The sequence below is a fragment of the Archocentrus centrarchus genome, chromosome 6, assembly GCF_007364275.1.
Source record: "Archocentrus centrarchus isolate MPI-CPG fArcCen1 chromosome 6, fArcCen1, whole genome shotgun sequence".
Classification (NCBI taxonomy): Eukaryota; Metazoa; Chordata; class Actinopteri; order Cichliformes; family Cichlidae; genus Archocentrus; species Archocentrus centrarchus.
Window position 1 is genome coordinate 30,653,806 of NC_044351.1, and position 23,669 is coordinate 30,677,474.

The window sequence follows — 23,669 nt, forward strand, 5'->3', positions numbered from 1 at the left end:
GGATGCTGTATTGTGTTGCTGGGCGGTCTCTTGATTGTCAGTGAGAGGCCGGGGTGGGGGGTGGGCTTGAATTGTGCGTGTGCTGACATGGACCTTCTGTGATGACTTTCAGTTGGATGGGTGATGCGGTACTGAGGACAGTGAGAGGACGGTAGAAGAGAAAAATAAGGTGAAGAAAGATTAAGAAAAACAATCAAGTAAAGAGAAGAGAAAAAACAGAAGCGACTGGTGAGACTCGCTGACTGAATGAAATGGAATCGAAGGCACTGAGAAAAACTTGGGATTATCAGTAAGGGATCTTCAGAAGAGGAGTTCATCAAACATGGACTAGTTTGAGGGCGTTCACATATATAGGCAAACACGCGCTCACGCTCATACATTTATACATTTGGTTCCCTTGTGAGTGGTCTTGGGAGTGGACAGGTGCCATTATGCAGGAGTCTCCAGGTGCAGTCGGTGTGGATGGCAGCTACACTAGTAATGTTCCAGCCTTTCTAACTAAGCTGTGGACCCTGGTTGAGGACCCAGATACCAACCACCTTATCTGCTGGAGTGCTGTGAGTCTGTTTTCTCATCAAACTCTACACGATATTGTAAGGCAAGCAAATAGAACTTCCGGTAGTTTGCAAGAGATACAGTCTTTAAAAGACTGTGTTATTGTTTGTTATTATTTGTCTTCTTAGTAGTACTGCATATTACACAATTTTATGTTATAGTACAGTATATATATGTATAACAAGGACACAGAACACAAAATACAGTTATTAACAGTTGTGTATGAAGAATTGCATCCTCATGAGACCAACCTGTAAAAGCTGTCGCAGGCAATCCAGCTTTAAGAGTACAAAAAAATCTTACTCTTGCAAAACCCTTATTAGGGATTTATTAGGCTATCCAACAGGTGCTCTAACTCTCTAACAAGGGTTTAAGTTTCAAGGCTATGTTCCTGTGTCCTTCAGCTTATTATTTAAGCTGCATTAAATAGTAAGTTAAGAACAATTTAATTCCTCATGTCTGGATATTTTCTTTACTTTTTGACTAAAACTAACAGTTCTTCTTCATTTTTTATGTGTCATGGATTATCCTTTATTTGTAATAAAAGGCTTTTCATCACTTTATGAAGAAGTGACCATCTACCTGCCCAACATTTAACTTATGCATTTTTTTTTACACAGACAGTATTGTGTATCTCCTCATTACACACAAAAATGCATTAATGTAGAATTCCCCAGAGAACAAGAAACACTTTTATTTCCTTTTCCTGATGTTGCAGTATGATATGAATATTATAATAACATATATGAACAATCAATGACAAAAATAGGAATTATTGATTGCAGCTTAAAGATTCGGCTAGTTCTGCTCATTTAGGGGCAGGTACTTTCAGTCTTGCTCCTTCGATGGGAATGTCTGTGTGCCCTTGCAGAAAAATACCTCTCAAAGTGTATTGATTATTGTGCACGTATGATGCTTTGTTGCAGATGCATTGATATGTTTTGATTTTGTGGCCAGTTTGGCCTTTAGATCTGGGGGGTTCCAACCTTGTCGCACTTTAGGGAACACAGGATAAATTTATGGGACATAAAATAATTTTTAAAATATTCCGTAATCTTTTTTATACCTGAACTCCCATTTTCACCTATGCTCTTAGTCAAATCAAAACCACAACAGTGAGTGCTTTTCAGTTGCTACGTATATTTATTTTGACTTGCAACATCATAAAGTTGACATAGTTTGGGAACCGTAATGCAAAACAATAATAATTAAACTGATCTAACCTCTGGAAAAATGACAATTCCTGAATTGAGAGGGAGGAAAACTGCTGTGGTTGTGGTTCTAAAGCATTGGGCTTTAGAACAACTATGATTAAAATTCCACTTTTTACACTAAATAATTCAAACCAATTTAAATTATCCTCAAAATGTCTGTGTAAGTCTGTGCAAGATGAATGTGCCACTATTACTACTGGATTATGTTCTTATGAACATCCAGTCTCATCACACAGCTTGTACAATGTTATGTGTCGTGCTGTCAGTATTTACGGTATGTGCAAGACTAAAAAAAAATACTGTTTTTAAAGCAAAAATATTTGCTGCAGCTGCTTAGTGAGGCTGAGAGAGAAAGCATGCCTCAGAGAGAGAGAGAGAATCTGACTGAGCTGAATGTCGCTGATGATGAATAGACCTCGCATTGTGGGGGGATACACAGAGTAACATTGTCAATATTACCTTTGCTGAATAAGATGAGTTCTTATGAAGGTGTGTCATCTGTAGAGGAACCCCCTGCATCATTCAGTTATTCCAAATACACTTCTGATTTCTTCTTATTGTTTAAAGTTATATAAACTTGATGTTAACTCAGCTATGACAGAGCTTGTCCAGACATCTGAGACAATAAGATCCTTAAATGCAGAAATTCAATCTTATGCAGTACTCAAATAATCTGATGGCAGATTAAAATAAGTGTAGTTTTGTGTAGCAGTTGTAAGCATATTTCAATTACCTTTGAATAGGCTAAAAAGTATAGATTTTAACCTCAAACTAAATCTGACTTCAGAACAATCTCAAACAGCTACAATGGTGCGTTAGTCACTGGAAGACTTGTGTTTTCAGCCGCACTGAGCTGTGCTGTGATAAAGTTTTAGATCAACTCAAAAGTGATGAAGTATATAATTAGTAAGTACATGACTAATTTATTGATAACATTTAAATATAATTTGTCTCAAGCTGTAATGTGAGGTAAGAACAGAGACTGTGTAAACTCTGCATTTCTGTTTATTTTTTCCATTTCAGACTGGGACCAGTTTTCATGTGTTTGACCAGGGTCGCTTTGCCAAGGAAGTTTTGCCAAAGTACTTTAAACACAACAACATGGCAAGCTTCGTTCGGCAACTCAACATGTGGAGTCTCGCTTCTCTTCTCTTCTCTTCTCTTCTCTTATCTGCTCTTCTCTTCTCTTACCTTCATCATTCTCTTCTCTTTCTCTTTCTCTTCTCTTACTCTCTACTCTTATCGCTTCTCTTCTCTTCTCTTCTCTTCTCTTCTCTTCTCTTCTTCTCTTCTCTTCTCTTCTCTTCTCTTCTTATTTATCAATTTATTTCTGCTTTTCACTTACAGATGGTTTTCGCAAGGTGGTGAACATTGAGCAGAGCGGTCTGGTGAAACCTGAGAGAGACGACACAGAGTTCCAACACCTGTACTTCCTCCAGGGTCATGAGCACATGCTGGAACACATCAAGAGAAAGGTATGGATGCTGATGGGAACAGCGTCCTTGACTGCACTGAGTGCACGTGTGACTGAAGCATGTGAAGGAGTTCTTTATTATGCTACATTGTTTTCGATTTTAAAATGTTTCTTTATTAAAGCTACATATTTTGAAGAAGCCAATAAAGGTTTTAATGTGAAAGCCAAGATTCAGAAGCACAGCTGGTCAGTACAAAGTTTATATTTAAATCCAAGACCGTGCTGTGGGCCCAGTTCGGTGAGGCTGCATGTTTAGAGAGTTGAACTGTTAAGTTCCACAAAAAAAAAAAGAAACAGTCATTCAAGATTATATCCTGCTCCATGCATCTATTATAATTTTCTTTCTTTTTTCTCGCTCTCTTACTAAGACACATCTTAGAAACTGAAAACTGTTAAAAAATTGAGAACATAGGAGATAAAAAAATGACTCATGTAATTTATAGATATGAACAAAGCAAATTAAAATAACTGTCATGCTTGTAAAAAATTTCCCAAGAGCTTTCTTTTGTTGTGCTCACAAATGAGATGTATGGCATAGTTAGAGTGGGTTCAGATTTGTCTGAGAATATGGGCAGTGCACTTCAAGAACATGCATCATTCATTCAAAAAATCCAATGAAAAAAACTGCATGAGATTAATGTATCAAAACAATTGATGTGAAAATGGTGCTTGATAATTGTCTTTATCAAGTTATTAAAATTCATCCTGAGGGAAATATGAATGTCTCTGAATCAGATTTCTTTATAATTAATCCAATAGTTATTAGAACAAATATAACATGTATGGTATGTTGGACATGAGCTACCAAGAAACACTGAACATCATGTTTGCAGGTGTCCATAGTGAAGAGTGAAGAGACTAAAGTTCGTCAGGAGGACCTCAGCAAACTGCTGTATGAAGTTCAGCTTCTTAGAACACAACAGGACAACATGGAGTGTCAGATGCAGGACATGAAGCAGTAAGGACAGAGTGTGTGTGTGTGTCTCTCTCTGTGTGTGTGTGTTGTGCTTGTGACCCCACAAGCATTTAGCACACTAACAAATTGGTCTCCTCTACTTGCAGTTAGTTTTTCTAATCTGCAGTTTCGTTGTTACAAAAGCCGCCATTATTTGCTCTTTTGATATTGTGAGTCTTCTTGATTTTGATTTGTCGGTAAGATAGAAGTGACACAGTGGAGCGCAGTGTTCCAGAAATCAGGACACAGGGCCTTGTTGAACTAGCTCAAAGTGCGGTTCACATGAATTCAAATGAACACTTTTTAATTCATGTGAATTGTATCCGTGGTCGCAAAAAGACTCATTCATTTCACTCAAGCATCAGAAGTTCTACAAATCACTTTAAACTGGTTTTATTGTTCATGCAACAAACACATTTGTAGATTATTAGACATCCATAAGCACATACAAGAAATTTGATGTTTGCTTATATTCTGTTTAGTTTAATAATATTGGCAAAGTTAACTATTATATAATTGTGGGAGAGTATTATGTAATTCTCTAGAAGGCTAAAGGTGGTAATATTACATATTAACTAACAATTATTATAGTGTAATAAAGATGTTTTAGTATTGATAACATTTTAAACTGATTTGTTACATTAACTGGACTTCTTAGATCATATTTGATTGTCACGTTTACATAATAAACAACATGCTTTCATCAGTATAGCCCCTCACATAGAATGATTGTAAGACTGTTTTCAGAGCACCTGCTCAGGGGGGGAAACTTGAAAGTATGTACATAACTGCGCATATCACGTGAAGGTGGGTGTCAAAAAAAGCCAAAAACATTACTTTGCCCCTGGGTCCACTTTCTCTTTAGTTCAGCCATGCTGCCAGAGTTATAAAAGTGTGATTGGTGAGGTCAGCTTTACGCTGACCCTGAGAGAGAATCAACATCTTTCCTTCTTGTTCTGTGTTTTCAGTGTGACATTTGCAATAATCTGAATGAAAACATATTTCAGAGTTATTTAGTGAAAAATCTTATATTTGTCCTTTTAACTTTGCAGCCTTGTTAGAAACCCTCTTTTTTGTCTTTTGGAAAGTAAATATAGTCATGCTACATTGATGTCTTACAGTCTTAAAGCATCATCTGCACCCCCCCCCACACACACACACACAGAGATGCACACACAAACACATCACACCCTCCTTTGGATCATGTTTAAGAGAGGGATTGTGTCAGAACAGCAGCTAACCTGTCTATTGTTCCTCTTGCTAAGTTGGAACAAATCACCCAGTGGATGACCCGACTTTTTCTCTAGAGACTATTGTTACTGAAAATAGCCACTGTGTCTATTGTGTGATGGAGCTGCTTTGTGCTCTGTATTGTTTGCTAATGAGAGAAGAGAATGTTCACCTGCTCACCTGACTAGCACACACATACACACACAAACGAACATGCACACGCACTCGCCAACAGTAATATTCTTCGAAAGGTTGAGCACATGAGTACATTCCCATGGATACATATGCAAACGTGTGGGAATGAACCGTGATTCTTGGCCCTCATAAACATTTTTTGAGTATAGACGCTGACATTATTCTATCACAGAAACTCATTGTGTTAGCAGATGGATGATGAACATTCATCTTGTTGCACTTATGAAATTCAGGTGGCTGGAGCCTATCTGAGGCAGGGTACACCCTGGACAGGTCACCAGTCTATTGCAGGGGTAACACAGAGAGACAAACAACTATTTGCACTCACATTCACACCTTTGGGCACTTTAGAATCACCACTTAACTTAACCCCACTAACTGCATGTCTTTGGACTGTGGGAGGAAGCCAGAGTACCTGGAAAAAACCCACACAGACATGGGGAGAACATACAAACTCAGAAAGATATTGCTTTCTTGTGTTTGACATTAAATACTAACTGCAAGTTAGCAAAGAGAGGACTAAAACCCACAACAAAGGCAGTTTTAGCTACGCTGCACACATTCTCCATTTACAATCATCAGTCTATCCCGCCGCTTGGGGGCCAACTTAGGTTGTAACCAGTGCTGCAATCAGCTGCCAAATTATTTAAACCTGCAAACTTTTGCACACCTCACAGCAAAACAAAGAAGTCAGGAATCTAGTGTGCATTACCTCAGAGTGGATTGTTTTTAGGCAACTGGAGAACAGCTGATATGGAGGAGGTGCATAATCAAACTTGAAGTGCATCCTTAGCTTGAAAATTTTTGTTCTTTGCGTAGTGATGCCTGACAAGTAAAACGAAAAACACACACACACACACACACACACAGTCACACATGTTCCTGAGGTTAATCCAATTCATGTTTAAAAAAAAAAATCCTGATTTTCTACATGGAAGACTTGGCTGTACTCTCTTCTTTGCATCACATTTAAACCTGTGGTTTTACTGTTTAACTTTACCATTTAAAACAGACATTAATCTATATAAAGTTAGCTATAACATAAGCTTCAGGTGTTCAGGTGAGACTTTCAATCAGGTGAAACTGAACTACAATGAATCTAAACAAGGATTTGTTCTGTCTGTTCTACGTCTCTGCTCTCACTAATGTTTCCCCTCCTGTTTGCAGGCAGAATGAAGTGCTGTGGAGGGAGGTGGTGTCACTGAGGCAGAACCACACACAGCAACAGAAAGTCATGAACAAGGTCAGTCTATGTGTATATATAATGCAAACAAGAATACAAATCATACCTAAGTCAAAAAGTAACAAATTAACTTAAATCACATCCACTTTAAAACCTTTTATTTCGTAGTTTGTGCCTTTACATTTGACTCAAAGTGTGTGAATATGTGTGCACATATACATATATCTACTACTCTAAAGGAAAAAGAACTAAAGGAATGATTCAGAGTTATATATTCAGTACTGTTACCACTTCTTCTCCTGTTATCTCTGTGCTTCTTCTATTATTATAACTGATAAAACCTGCGAGGGCAGGAGCATAATTTCCTTTCCAGAAATCATTCAAAGCACATATTGGATTTTTTTTCTCTATCAGCAGTGGTGGAAAGTATATACAGATAATAAAAAAAAGTACTTTTTACTTCACCATATTGATTTCCAGCTGAAGTAACTTTTTTTTTTAATCTTACAAATATTTTACAGTATTTCTTTTATCAAATTTCTGCAGTGTTGAAGGAAAATGTTCCAGCATTCATAAGGCATTGTTTTCTTTTGCTTTTTACTATTTTAACGATGTCAGCTAGCTCACTGGATTTTTTTGCTTGAAGCATCAGCACTTTTGCTGCATGTCTGATTCACAAAAAGATGAATGAGCTGATTAACTGTAAACAGCATCATTTGGCAGAACCTAAAAAAAAAAAAGTCCACTGCCTTGAAGATGCAAGCGGGCAGGTTATGGGCCATGTCACTCAATTTCCTGTTCTGTTTGTATTTGAAGAACTAAAAGAAAAACTGTGTGTGTGTGTGTGTGTGTGTGTGGGTGTGTGTGTGTGTGTGTGTGTGTGTGTGTGTGTGTGTGTGTGTGTGTGTGTGTGAGAGAGAGATGTTGGTGCTGATTCATACTGTGCTTGTTCTGTCTTTGCCAGCTGATTCAGTTTCTGTTCAGCCAGATGCAGTCCAACACACCCGGCACTGTGGGCCTAAAGAGAAAGCTGTGAGTAGACACACACACACACACACACACACACACACACACACACACACACACACACACACACACACACACACACACACACACAGAGCCATGCACAAGCACACAAGCACACAGTGGAGCAATCAACAAAAGTGAGACAAACAGGGCCACAGTGGGGCAGAGGGAAGGGCTGGCTCAGCTGACAAACTGAATAATCTAACTCAACAAGCGATGTGAATGGAGACAAGTGCTGAATCAGTCAGTCAGACACACACAAACACACACACACACACATTCACACAGTGAAGGCAGAGCAGGGTGCACGACCCTGCACGGCACAGCCTGTGTGTGTAAAATGCTGGTTCAGCTTTGTTGCTGAGAGTGAACAAGGCCGACATGAGAAAGCAAAGGCACTCTGCAACACAAAAGTGCCAAAGAAACGTCTATTTTGGGGTCAGGAATAATTAAGACATGAGTTTTGCAGAAATTTATGGATGCCGTTTTTTTTTTCGTTTATACAGTTCCTGAGTATCGCATCTTTGTCCTCTCTTCCTGCTCTCATCACTAGCTCAGCCCTTCTCTCTGCTCTTATTTATTGTTACAGCTCCATACTTGTCAATATCAGGGATGTTATCTGTGTGCCAACAAGCCCATTCTCATTCTCAGAGTTTCAAATGATGCCACTGTCAAAGCTGCTGAAGTTACGGAGATGCACACAAGGTGTCCTCTGGCACTGGTGCCATAATTTAATGGTCACGGTCAACAGTCAGACCAATATCACTCCCAGCTTGTCACATTTGGTCAGGACCCCTGGATGTCACATTTTACACGTATCTTGAAGCATCACTTTCAGTTGTGCAGGGGCATATTTTATCACCAATTGTTACATCCTGTCCACATTTCCCCCCTAAAACAAATAGCAAGTGAAAACAAAGATGAGCAAAGTGCAAAACACAAAGCTCCCAAGTGGTACATGAACCATGGACCCTGATTGAAGGCCTTGTGTTTTAAGCTACCATTACACCTCTTGCTTCTTTGTCTACTGCTTGTCTTACAAGTAGTAGGTTTCCAGTATTGCTTTATTATATCAGTATATCCAGGCTATATATTTGCAACTATTAGAAACTATCCCTTCACATTCCTTTTTTGTATCAGGCTGTAAATATGCTTTTAAAGGCTAAAGTTGACACTTTAACACCAAAGTCTATTTGCTCTTTGGCAAGTGACTATTTCTAGTGGCTCCTAGAAGAAATCCAGTTTTTGGCACTTCTGCATTGGACTCTTTTTTTTTGTTCTGGAGTTTGCCCCTTGGTGCCAACATACTTATCTCTGAAAACAAAGCATATACCAGGGGTCTTCAACTCCAGGCCTGGAGAGCCAGTATCCTGCAGGATTTAGATGTGTCCTGATCCAACACACCTGAATCAAATGGCTGAATTACCTCCTCAGTATGCAGTCAAGTTCCTGCTAATGACTTCTATATTTGACTCAGGTGTGTTGAAGCAGAGACACATCTAAAATCTGCAGGACAGGGGCTCTTGAGGCCTGGAGTTGAAGACCCCTGGCATATACTGTACACAAAAAAAACCCCAAAAAGCAATATGGAACAAAAGATCAACATCTCAGCTCATATTTCCAGGTATTTTCATCTGGGTTCGATACACAATTCAGAAGATAGCACCTTTTGTCTGAATCCACCCATTTTTCTTGTGCGCAGAAGTATTGGAACGTGTGACTGACAGGTGTGTTTTGTTGCCCAGGTGTGTCCTGTTACATTGATTATTCAAACAATAGATACTATAGCGCTGAATGTCTACGCTCACTTTCAGATTAGTACAACCATCTGAAACGCTCTGAAGCAGAAAGTCGTCACTGGTGTACTAAGTAACAGATGTGGAACAGGTAGACCAAGGAAAACAACAGCAGTTGATGACAGAAACATTGTAAGTGCTGTAAAGAAACAACTGTTAGTGACAAAAGCATCAACCTCCAGAGGACAGGAGTGAAGGCATCACAATCTACTGTTCGCAGAAGGCTTGAAGACCTGAAGTTGCAAACAACTAATTAGCAAGAAGAGCAGGAAGTGCCAGGCTGGAATTTGCCAAGAAGTACAGACACAAGCCTCAGAAATTCTGGGACAAAGTTTAATGGACTGATGAGACAACCAGTGGAATGAAAAGCTAAAGTTTGGAGAAAGAAAAGATCTGCTCATGGCTTGGGCTTGCATGGCTTCTTCTGGTATGGGCTCATTAAACTTCATTGATGATGTCATGCATGATGGCAGCAGTACAATGAAAGCAGAAGTCTACAGAAAAATGTTGTCTGTCAATTTAAAGAAAGGTGCAACTAAACTGATTAGGAGATCCTTCATCATGCAGCAAGATAATGACCCAAAACGCACTGCCAAAAGTGCACAGGAGTTCATCAGGGCCAGGAAGTGGAAGGTTTTAGACTGGCCTAGTCAGATAAGACTTAAACCCTATAGAGCATTTTACCTGCTAAAGAGGAGACTGAAGGGAGTACCCCCCCCCAAACAAACAAACAAACAAACAACAACTGGAAGAGTCTGCAGTGAAAACCTGGAAAAGTATCACAAAAGAAGAATGCAAAAATTTAGTGATGTCAGTGGGTCACAGGCTTGATGCAGTTATTGCAAGCAAATGATTTGCAACTGGATATTAAGTGTTATTTACTTTAATCTATTTTAAGTTTATCTGTTCCAATACATTTGCTCACAAGAAAAACGGGTGGGTTCAGACAAAAGGTGCTATCTTCTGAACTGAGTATCAGATCCAGATGTAAATACCTGGAAATAAAAATTGAGATGGTGATCTTTTGTCTCATATTAAATTTTTTTTAATGTCAAACCCAAATGTTTTCAGTCTACAGCAAAAATAAAGGTATGGGCCTCACTGTTCCAATAATCTTGGAGGGGTGTGTATATTTGTTAATTACAAAACTGATGCTGATATTCCACTGCCATTAATTTTGTCTAGTCGATATTACTTCTGTTGTATAACTTAGTAAAAACAAAAATGCTTCCTCTAGGCCTCTGATGTTGGATGATGGCTCTCCCAGCCCCCCTGCCTCCAAATTCAGCCATAGCCACCAGATGGAACCCATCCACGAGCCCTTCTACATCCAGTCGGTGAGAAAATAAACAAATAATACATCTTAAGTCTTATTTTCAGTTTGTTAAAATGTCCTTTTTTCTCTCTTTTTTTTCTTTTTGGCCTTTTTTCCAGACTAACAAATGTGTTCCTTTCCAGAAAATGAAACTCCTGTACAGATTAGTGCTCTGTGGACACATTTTTGTTGGGAACTTTAATTAGTAATCTGCTGTACTGCTGCTGAACTGCCACAATCAGCACAAACAGTGCAGGCAGCCACGTGCAGTAAAATCAGTGAATTTCTGATCCTTTTAAGTGCTTGACTATGTTGCTATTATAAAATGATCTTTAAAACCAATTGATTTAGTACATAAACCTTTCCTGATATTGATGTACTTTGAATCAGTAGACGTGATGTAAAAACATCACATCTACTATATTAGATCATAGTGAATTTATTATATTAACACAAATCTCCTTTAATGCCCCATTGCCATCAATCCAGCTGTTAGAGTCTGCCAACACTAGGGGGAAGCAATGTGCAGTGAGAGATTTAAGGGGCTACAGATGTGTTTAGTCCTGCTGTCACTCTTCAGTCCGAGGGTAAACACATGAATGCTTGAAATGCAATTTGTTGTATTCTAGTTCATAAAGGACTGTCACATGTTATTGTGAAGGGCTGTGCTGCAAAGGTAAAGAGCAACAACCACAAAAACAGTGAAGCTGAGAAAGGTTTAGAAACCTAATCGGAGTGCAAATCGATTACATTTAGCTCAGTTTTTCATCAACCTCGTTTTCCTGCTTTAACTATTTGACTTCAACTTCAAGCGTGGTGTGATAATCCATATATGTTTAAACAGATTTGGGCCTTGTAGTTTTTACTAAATATATGCCTGCTGTAAATCTTTGATCTTCTACATCAATAATCCTAAATTTAGTAGAATTAAGAACAGAGACATATTCATATTCAAGAGGAGACAGCATAGAGCAAACATACATTACAATCCTCACCTCTTTGTCTTCAGCCATCCAGTGATACCGCTTCCTGTTCTGCTGGTGGACTGGCGGGAGGACCAATCATATCAGATGTTACTGATATGTCTCAGGCCAGCATGGCTCTTCAGATGCAGCCTGATGAGACCAGGTGGATGATCCATTTGTGTTTTCTCTTATAAAAGTATTTTCTTGGCCCACTATCACAACCTATTTTTGACAGTACATGACTCTGCTTATAGGGAGAAGGGCATGATGCTTATCAAAGAGGAGCCTGTGAGTCCAGGGGTAAGAGGAGGAGGAAAAGGAGGCAGCGTAACAAGAGGAGAGGCTGTAGCGTTGACTTCCTCTTGTGAGGTGTGCTCGTCTGAACCTCCTGTCCTCCCTGTTGCAATGGTCCAGTCTGTTCTGGAGGGGAGGGGCTCTGTGGCCTCCATGGTGGAGAGGAGGAGTAAGAGGCCCATTCTAGAGAGGTAGGTGCTCACAGGTAGACATATGCATAGAAAATGTGGAGTTTTCACAGTAATGAAACAGAAAAGTAATTCAAGATTATACTCATATGTGTATATGTGCAGAGTGGAGGTTGCAGATACAGTTGAGAATGTGGATATGAGCCTGGAGGAGCTGCAGCAGCTGCTACTTAGGAGCCATCAGCAAAATGCTGTGGAAGCTGGGACCAGCGCTGTCATAGATGTCAGTAGATGTGTCCTGCACATAGACACATGTCTGATATTTGTAGCATCAAACTTACTGTTGTCACTGATTAGAGACAGCAGCCAGTGCATTGTATTATTTTATTATTATCATTATGTTGTTATTTTTTCACAACTTGTTTCCTTTTCCCCTGCTGTTTCTTATAGCCTTTCAGCCTAAGCCTGCCTCTGACTGAGTGGAACTTCACAGAGATGGAGTCCAACCTCAAATCAGTAAGTCTAGTCATGTGACTCTCAAAGCTTTTATCATTGTAAGGTAAGGTGATTTGGCTGATATTCTCCTATGTTCAAAATATGGCCCAGAGAAAATGAAGACACTGGAAAAATCAGAAAAATATGTCTGGTAGCTTGTTGCCTCTGGAGCTGATCTGTCTGTTGAAGTAAACAAAGCAGAATTTGTCCATGCATAACAGACCAACCAAACTCTGGCTAAATGTCTATCTGCTGCCAACTTAAGTGAGAGTACTAGTGTCTACAGCATTCGTAACGGTGTGTTAATGTATAGCTAGTACACTCCCTCATCTGATAATCTTGGCTGGAATGAATTTCAACAGGTAGTTGTACCACAAAAATTCTGACCTCAGGTACTCAGTCTTGCACATGACAGGTCATTTAGAAATAAGAAAGACTTACCACTGCATTTTGTGTCACTTTTTTAGGCCAGCTTTAAAGATGGATGTTGCCAGTCTTGCTAAATCTGCCAAGTTAGTTGGAAACCACTATCAGTGTCCCAGGAGAAACAATTTTCAGAACCTCTGTTATTTAAAAAAATCATTGTCACTCTGATGGAGACACTTTGGGAAGCAGTACCTTTTCTGGCTTCCTCCTTGGCCACTATTGTTTCAGTTTCTTCAGTCGCACTTTCTCGTGCTTTCTTACTCTAAAGGTGCAGGCTTTTGTCTTGCAGCACTGTCACCACTTCCTTCTCGAGTGTGTCTTCCTGATGTTTCACCTGGAGGTAAACATCTTTGAAAACCCTGGTTCTAGGAGAACTTCCCAACTCACACTAGCAGTATTCTGGTCCAGTCTTCGGTCTCCAAACCTCTGATAGTTCTGTTCTATTTCTTGTAGAGAGACCTAAGTTTTGCTACTCCTTGTGCCAGTTTGTACCTAGCACTCGTTGTATATAGTTTAACTCACTCATTGTTTATATATCATTGAAGAAGAAAGGATGAACTGCTTTTTTTTTTTCTTGTATACAGTTTTTTTTCTGTGTTTGTTGATTTAGGGAGTTAGATTTAGCACATGTCCTGATTGGTTTTGTTTGTCACATAGGGATTGGGTCATACTGTTGCTTGAAATATAGCTGGTTTAGTTTATTTGTTTTGGCCTTGATTCATCCTGGAGTTGTTTCTCTTCAGCTATTGGTGTATTGTTCTTGTCTGAGTGCACATTAATAAATAACGCCCTTAACCCCTTAACTGGCAGCAAAAAAATCACCTGACAAAAACTACATAACACCCTCTGGTTATTATTGGCTCTGAACAACCCATTTCATAGCCTATTAATCGGCTGCGTCTGGTCCGCCGGCCGAATGAAGTGCATTTATATGGCAGGCTAGACCCGCCCATTTTGACTGACACCTCATTCGGCCAATCATGTTAAGAAATGGGTTTCCCAGAGCCAATAATACTCAGAGGGCGTCACGTAGCTTTGTCAGGTGATTTGGTGCAGCCAGTTACATGATTGGCCGAATGACGTGTCAATAAAAATGGGAGGGTCTAGCCTGCCATATAAAAGGGACTACAAACGGCCCGTCACCGGGCCCTTGCCAGTTAAGGGGCTACCTGAGAACTTTTGATTAGACTCTGGTTTGGAACAGAGATTCCCTTTTAACTTTTAAGCTGTGCTCCCTTAAGATGGGGTGTAATAGATCTGCATTTTAAAATTGCCTTAGATAGAGGTCAGGTGGTAACCTAGCGTCATGAAATGCTGACTGATGTTTTTTCAGTTCATTCAGTTCTTAACTGTCTTTTCCTAATTGTTGACCTTGAATCTCAAAGAGTAGCTCAATAATTCCTACTAGATACAATGTGGGGGGGGGGGGGGGGGGGGGGGGGGGTCATTGTCATGCTAGAAGACCCACCTATGATTCATCTTCAGTGTTCTGACTGAGGGAAGGAGGCTCTTGTCCAAGACTTTACAGTACATGGCCCCATTCATTGGCCCCCGCAAAATGATAAGTTGTATTGTATCCTTCTCAACAAGCTTCATGCTGATGGTCTTGTAGCCCATTTCAGCCTTGTGCAGGTCTATGGTCTTATTCCTAATGTCCTTTCACCCTTACACCGCGACCCTGAACAAGATAAGTGGAATAGAATGGATGGATTGATGGATGGAATGATGGATGGATTGATGGATGGAATGATGGATGGATTGATGGATGGATTGATGGATGGATGGATGGATGGATGATTGTAGTCTGTGTGCAACATGGGCACACAGCCAGTCTGTGGGAGCCAGAATTCTGGCTGTGTTGTAAGGGATCAGATATTTATTTCATTCGGTGACAGGCAAATCAATTTATAAATTTTATGTAATGTGTTTTGTTTTGCTTTTTCTGGATTTTTGGTTGATATTCTGTCTCTCTCCATTAAAATGAAACTACCATAAACATTCAGACATTTCATTTCTTTGAAAGTGAGCAAACTTGCAAATTCAGCTAGGGATCAAATAACCATTTCCCCCCCACTGAATGCTATTGCAACATATAAAATAGTGTTGCAAAACCGCTGGACTGCACTCTCTTAAACTGCCTCATCTGTGTCTGTATCATAATGAAAGTGTCATCCTGTGTTGCTTCATTCATACAGGAACTGGGCTGCAATATCTTTCACATTTGTAACAAGAGTGGTTTCATAAATTGAATCCCTCACATCATGCACTCATGGGTTTTTATATGCTTGGCTGCTTTTTTACCAAGAGAGTTTTTTGTTTCCAGGACACAAAACAAGCTGTTGAGCCCTCTCAATTTTTTTTTTTTTAAATAAATGCAACAGGACATCAATTATATTAAATACAACTGTAACTTGTACAGATATGTACTTTTTTTTAATTTAACAGATATTTACTTGTGTCTTCTAGCCCACTAAAATGAAGGCCTTTTATTAATTTTGAAAATCTAGCTGGGAATGTATTATCAGAATCCTTTGATTTTTCTTTTAGGGAAATAGCTTATGATCCCATCATTTCCAGTATGAGTATTTGTTGCCATTTCCCCTTCCTAACTTTATCTTTACTTCACTTAAAATTTTGACATGATTTGGACAAAACCAGAGTGAAAGCAGCGTGAAGCTCTTATTTTTATCACAGCATCTCTGACAGTTTTTATAATAGAGCAATCCAATGATTAGCCGGTGAAATAATCAGTACATTCTGTCATTTGCCTATATTTGGGATGGAGATGGGGAAACATGGAAAACGTGTTATCCTACTTCATATTTTCTGCCTGACTTTGACTTTTGGTGTGTAAACAGAAACACAATCTGTCAATTTTGAAATGCTTTATTTGACATTTCTGTAACAGTTAAACTGAAATTAATTCAATTACAGCTGATATATTCCCACTCCATGTATTGGAAAACCACTATCCTATAACTTGTTTACTACAGACTCAAACATTTTTTCATGCAAACTGCCAGAATAACATTTGGGCTGGGGTGACCAAAAGCATTCACTGTATTTAATTTTCTTAATAACCAGTCTTGCTTTTGTTGCTGGTTCTTCATTATTTTTCCTTCATGCTGCCTGGTTTTTACACTGAAAATTTCACTTCTTCATTTCACTCAAAACTGTATTGTTTGATATATTCTGCAAGTTGCCGGAGGGCTCTATCAGAGCTACATGTATATCCTGGTTTCCAACCGTTAAAAATGAGTGTTTGCGATCAACACTACCCATGACATGTTAACTGTACGATCAGTAATTGAAAATGCATGTCTTTGAAAATGCTTTTCACTGCTCACAGGACCACATGAATGAGTAAATCATTTATTAGCTTGTATTGTGTTTTGTACAGTACGTGTCCACACACATTTTCTTTTGTGTAAACATATATTATTTACTATAATATGCAGAGTTTATGTAGAGGTAATTGAATCCATGTACATTTATCTTCACAGTACATGTTCCAGAACCAGGAATCAGAAGTTTTTCCAGCTGCTGCCTGTGAGGAACAATGAATTTGTGCCGTGAATAGTCCTTCCTGAAGCGAAAGGTAACAGTCGTTTTGTCTAAGAGTGAGATGTATGCAACTTGTTATAATGTGGCCTTTAGAACATGCATAGTAGCAGGAGACCTACAGTTTCTCTGTGATTTTCTACCTTTAAGTCATGTCAGTTCTACATAGAAGTTGAAGTTTTTTTCTCTGCGCAGCTCTGAGGTAATGTGGTCTAAATGGGACTTCTGCAGACTGATATAAAGTTACATTCACAAGTATTTGCATAATGACACAATTTTTGTAATTTAAACACTAACAGAGTGGACTTGTAGTCAAGCAAGATGTGATTGAAGTGCAGGCTTTCAACTTTAATTTTCAGAAGCTCATACAGTAAGAAAGACGCACAGTGATTCCATAGTGTAGTGGTTTACACATTCACCTAATAAACGAAATATCCCTGGTTTGATCCCAGGAGGATACCCAAGTCTTGTGGGGGTTGGTGTCAGGAAGGGTATCCAATGTAAAAAATCTCCCAAATCAAATATGCAGAGCTATTTGCTGAACACAACAAACTGGATATATTAACATATTTCAAAATAACTGGTTTTGATACATGACTGACAAACCTTTGTATTCAATGACTGTCTGAAGTTCACCAAATAAAAGTCCAATGCTTGGAATGAACTTTTATCTGCTCAAACTATTATGTACTGTTATAAGGAAACAGACCACATCTGCTTTTTAGTCAATTCTGCAATTACTCAATTCAGTCACATGTTGATGCTTTGATGTCATATCCACTGTAGTGGTGTACAGAGGGAAATTGTCCAAATACTTGTGGACCTAACTCAATGACCCCAATCTAATAGTAACCTTACTGGAAGCAGTACAGAGGTGCAAAACACAACCTTACAAGGGAGACTGGGCAAATATAGATCAGACTTTTTGATTTTTATGGCATATAGCTTAAATTTGTAGGAAAATTTAAAATGTAAACCTCATTGTTACCTACACTGAAACTGTCTCCCTGGTTTCTGATGCTCATGTCTCTTGTTTCTTCAGGTCACAAGAAGCTGCTGTTACACTTTTTATTCCACGAGTTTGATCCCTAGGCCGTGTCAGGCTACTTCCTACACATGACTTTAATTTTTATTGTTTATACATCCACATGCCTATGAAAGAAAAGGCTTAAATCTTTTTTTTTTTTTTTTTGAAAGAACTGATCAAAGCTTTTACTTCCTGGTCAGCTGTCATTGGATCTATCAGCTTCCTGCTCTGTGGGCATGGATAATACCTACATGGGAAAAAGACGTTGGTCTAAGTTTTTCATAGTTAACCAAACATAGTGTTATGACACAGTTATATCTAGACTCCAATATTAAGCCAGATGGATGCAGATGTTGCATTCTTGGCTCCTGCACTTTAGTCTTTGTGTGAGAGGGAGTTCCTGCTTGTAGAGGTGACTTTTACTTCCTATAAAGATTTCATTACAAATGTATACAAATTATTAATTTTTATTAGTTTATCCTTATTAAGAATATAATGTATTTGTATCAAAGAACAGACTTTTGGCCGATCCTGGGGACGGGGGGGCAACGTAGCATATTTTACAAGTTATGTGATTTTCTCAGTCTGTGTAGGAGTGTAAAATTTGAGGGCGCCTTGTATACTTCATGCATTTAAAATCATCATAAATGTTCAGACAGATAAGTGTGTTAACATTTGTGATTAAAAAAAAAAAGGTTTCTAAAATTCATCAAGAAAACTCTGAAATCTATGACAGTAGGAGGTTTCACACCCATCTTTGCACAGTCTTAACATGTAGCCAGGGATTAGGTTATTTTTCTTCTGTCTGATTTAAGTGTTAAGTTTGAAAGAAATATTAATAGACAGACTTCTCATTCGACAAAAACTACGCTGGACACCACTGCATATTTGCACAATCAGTATCTCTAGTTATTTATCTCTAGTTACAACAGTGGGTCATTTATTTTCTGTTTGAAGATGGCCGACACTTTGGTTGCTCAAGAAATGCTCGTCGGAAAGAGTTACCAGCCTTAATGACAGGATTTTTCAAAAGTCAAAATCATAATCTTTCATCTTAGAGACAAGCGATCACTGAATGTCGCTGCAGTCGTATCTGTAACCAGTGCAACACAGTGAGTATAGAACAACAGTGGGATATGCTAAAAAAGAAAAAAAAAAGGAGCCAGTCTTTAAATTGACTTTGTTTTACTGAATGTATGGTGGGGTGGTTACTTATAATAATATATATAATAACTGAATCTGGTATAGAATCATGTATATCTGCTTGAAATGCATATTAATTCTGCATAATTAAAAATCATTAATGACTGATTATGCCATTCAGTATAAAACATTAGTCCTCACCACTGTTTGGAGGCAATAGATTAACTTGAATTGTGCAATACTGTACAGAACTGTGAGAACTCACAAAATTGCAATGACCATAGGAATGTAGGAAACAGCAGCTGTGAGTGGTGGACTGGAACACACCATAGTAAAATGCACTGTAGAAGGATAATGTTAGCCTGTGAGTCTAAAAGCCCTGCTATTCATACTGAGCCTGAAAAAAGCTTCAAATTTTAGTTGCATTAGTGAGGAGGTCAGCTGCAATTTTGCCTAAAGCAAGGCCATGACCAGCATTCTGCTGTATTGTGCGATGCTTTGTAGTCATGCCTTAACCTCAGCGCTGAACTGATGTTACGATTATATTCTTGCAGGGAATATCTGCAGCTTTTGCCCACTATGTGGATGTAAAAAGGTCATCCAAGCTTTTTAAACTGAGCTCCAAAGGGATTTGAACCAACTGACAATCGTGGCTCCAATTCGTGCTGCTAACATGGCTGATGACCAGGCAGCAAATTGCATTAGCTTTTTGAAAGAACTAAGCACTGGGTTTTTTTTTTTGGATTTGTAGTAATACCTTCATTATTTATATGTATAACTCCATCTATATTTTGGATATATAGTAAATAGTTTGAAGAAATTCACAAGACATTTTTTTTAGGCACATTATTACATGTGCCTAAAAGTCAAATAATATAAGAAAGAGTACCTTAAAGAAATTAAAGAATCCATTAAAGTTATGTACATTTACCTAAACATCATATTAAATTTGTCATTAATTAGGCTAATGCAAACTTCCCCTTGCAGGCTAACATTTTTATTTATTTATTTATTTATTTGTTCTCTGTGCATGCTTTGGGAAAAGGGAGGAAAAGCAAGTTGTGGTGTAAAACAAGTGAAATTGCACTAGAAATCACAGATGTATGATATCTGAGAGTACACAGTATATTTTAGACATAGCATTTATTTGTGTTCCTCACGATAAATATGCGTGTTGATGACTTTTTCAAAGGAGTGATGCTGTTGTGTTCTTAATTTATTCTGTTTTCCACTTTTAATCATTTGCACTGGAAATGAATGAAATGTGTGTTCAAATGACATTTATGCTTGTCAGGCTTGCAGATAGATAAAGAAGTATTGATGTTCAACGAGTGAGAAGATCTCTGCTGTAACAAAGCCTCAAAATCCCAAAAGCATCTCTGCACACTGAATGGACTATGATGAATTTGCATATAGATACACATCACATATATTAAGAAACAAAACAGACAGCAAACGCTTTGCTGTCACAACAGAATACACCTGCTGTCAGTGGAGACAAAGAGATGATCTTAGTGCTTAGATGCTTTTGAAAATGGGCCGCTGAAAATGTGAATTGTTTTTAAATGGATTTTTTTTTTTTTTAAAGACTAAAGTGTATTGTTACAGAGAGTCGAAGAAACTGAACATGTATTCCACCTGTGTGTGAAATATTTAAATGGATAATCCAAATAAAAATTCATAACAAAACATGTAATCATTTCTTTGGAGTATTCCTTGAATTTTTGAGCATTTGCTACCATCCTATAAACGACCAATCATGGATTGTGTCAAACTGTGTTTTTCTGTCTTAGGTGAGCAGCTAATGTTAGCATGCTAAATGAGCTTGTTACCTGCTGCAGGTATGAATGCTGCATTTCATACTAAATGCCTGTATGTGTGGTCGCAGCTCTCTCCAAAAGTCGCCAAAATCACCGGGAAAGATCGCTAGATTTGTCGCTAGTCACCTTTTGGAAAAAATAAGTTGCATGGTGGTGGGGGGGGGGCTCAAAAGTCACTAAATCTAGTGCCAAAATTGCTAAGTTGACAACACTGTACATGACAGATGATGTAACTGTAGGAGTTTCTGGATTTTTTTCTAGATTGTTGAATATTCTAACCAGTGAACGTGCTGTTTATGCTAGAAAACTGTTATGTAAAATGTAGAACTTCATATTAACTGTCTCTGTTATGCAGAACCGGATAACTCAATTCAATTTCATCTATATGAGTCCAAAGCACAACAAACAGTCACCTCAAGGCGCTTTATATTGTTAGGTAAAGATACAGTGATTACAAAGAAAACCCAACAGTCAAAACGACCCCCCAGTGAGCAAGCACTTGGCGACAGTGGGAAGGAAAAACATCCTTAAAAGTTAAAAGCGCTGCACACTTAGACACACCCAGACCCCCCTCTCGCCCAGCCACCTCCTCCAGCTCTTCCAGGGGGCTGCACTGAAGCATTCTCAAGCTCAGGGCTCATTTTCAAGGGTGACAGATACCAGAACTTTGCAGATATATATATATATATATATATATATATATATATATATATATATATATATATATATATATCCCTGCTTATGATTCCAGCATACACCCCCCTCAGCAAAACTGCTCTTTCTACATCTAAGACTGTTCAGACCTGGCCTGAAGGTGCCTCTCAACAGCTGCAGGACTGCTTTGAAACAACTGACTGGGACGTATTCAAGCACCAGGACCTGGAGCAGTATACCTCGGCTGTTCTGGACTACATTAAGTTCTGCACCGACACTGTAACTGTGGACAAGAATATCCGGGTTTTTCCAAATAGAAAGCCATGGATGAATGGAAAGGTGCAGAGCTTACTCAGAGAAAGGAACATCGCCTTCAGAGCTGGTGATGGGGCGCTTTACAGCGCTGCCAGAGCCAACCTGAAGAGGGGCATCAGGGAGGCCAAGGCTGTGTATAAGAGGAGGATTGAGGACTGTTTCCAGAGCCACGACTTCAGACAGGTGTGGCAAGGGGTTCGGCATATTTTGAACTACAAACCCAGCCTGTTAGTTGATCAGCGTAACATCAATCTGGCAGAGGAGCTGAACAGCTTCTTTGCACGCTTTGAGGTACAGCAATCAGAGACAGCCATCCAACATCCCTCAGCAGGCAGCAGCAGCATCCTCAGGCTGCAAGAGCAAGAGGTGAGGCGTATGCTGGAAACTGTGAACCCCAGGAAAGCTGTGGGGCCCGATGGTGTCTCTGGACGGATACTGAAGGTCTGTGCGGCTCAGCTGGCTGGTATTTTTACCAGCATTTTTAACCAGTCCCTGAGCCAGGCTGCTGTCCCTTCCTGCCTGAAGTCCTCCATTATCGTCCCCATCCCCAAGAAGAACACTATCAGAGGTTTGAATGACTACAGGCCAGTAGCACTAACACCAATTGTTATGAAGTGCTTTCAAAAGCTTGTCCGGGCTCACGTCATCTCCAGTCTCTCTCCCAGACTAGACCCCCACCAGTTTGCCTACAGAGCCAACCGGTCCACAGAGGACGCCATTGCCACGGCCCTCCACTCTGCCTTCTCTCACCTGGAGCAGGGGGGGAACTACGCTCGGCTGCTCTTTGTGGACTTCAGCTCGGCGTTTAACACCATCCTTCCTGGCAGACTGGTGACTAAACTGTCAGATCTGGGGATACCACGCTCCACCTGTCTTTGGATCAAGGACTTCCTGACAGACCGTTCCCAGAGGGTAAGAGTAGGTCCCCACCTCTCTTCAGCCATCAGCCTCAGCACCGGCTCTCCACAGGGCTGTGTGCTGAGTCCCCTACTCTTCACCCTCTACACACATGACTGCACCTCCATACATGCCAGTAACTGCATCATTAAGTTTGCGGATGACACCACTGTGGTGGGGCTCATATCAGGCGGGGATGAGTCAGCATACCGGGACGAGGTGCAGCGGCTGTCAAGGTGGTGCAGTGAGAATAACTTGATCCTGAACACCACTAAGACAAAGGAGATGGTAGTAGACTTTAGGAGGACAACACATGTCATTCAACCTCTGTTCATCGAGGGGGATGAAGTGGAGCTGGTTTCAGATTTTAGGTTCCTGGGAGTACATCTGCAGGATGATTTGACCTGGAGTATCAATACGACCAGCATTTACAGGAAGGCCCAACAGAGACTGCATTTCCTGAGGGTTCTTAGGAGCAACTATCTGACCCAGAATCTGCTGGTGTCCTTCTACCGTTGCTGTGTAGAGAGCATCCTGACCTACTGTCTGTGCGTGTGGTTCAACAGCTGCACAGCAGCAGACAGGAAAACACTCCAGCGAATCATCAACACGGCTCAAAAGATCATAGGCTGTCCCCTGCCCTCCCTCCAGGAACTGTTCAATGCCCGCTGCCAGAGGAGGGCACAGAACATCCTCCAGGACCCCTCACACCCTGGACACTCCTTGTTTCAGCTACTGCCATCAGGCAGACGTTTCAGGACAATGAAGGCCAGAACAAACAGACTGAGGAACAGCTTTTATGCCAGGGCTATCATTGAACTGAACTCTGTGTGGTTTGGACAGTGATGTGGGGTGGTAGTGCTGACTGTGTGCGTGCGTTGGTGTGTGTATTGGGGCTAGATTCATCTTAATTTACTATTGTGCACTGTATTTTAGTAATCATTTTTATCACTCATATTTTTATTATTTTATTATTTATTGTCTGAGGCACCTAGAAAGGA

General features: G+C 39.6%; 1 protein-coding gene across 1 annotated transcript; it reads left to right on the top strand.

Moving 5' to 3' along the window:
• Positions 1-431: 431 nt before the first annotated feature.
• Positions 432-17,960, top strand: hsf4 (heat shock transcription factor 4). The gene is made up of 13 exons (XM_030732023.1): positions 432-557; positions 2,793-2,904; positions 3,117-3,244; positions 4,077-4,201; positions 6,791-6,866; positions 7,771-7,838; positions 10,866-10,965; positions 11,953-12,071; positions 12,163-12,393; positions 12,496-12,613; positions 12,781-12,846; positions 16,755-16,849; positions 17,855-17,960. The coding sequence occupies exons 1-12, from the start codon at positions 432-434 to the stop codon at positions 16,812-16,814; spliced, it is 1,329 nt and encodes a 442-aa protein (XP_030587883.1). The 3' UTR covers positions 16,815-16,849; positions 17,855-17,960.
• Positions 17,961-23,669: the final 5,709 nt, after the last annotated feature.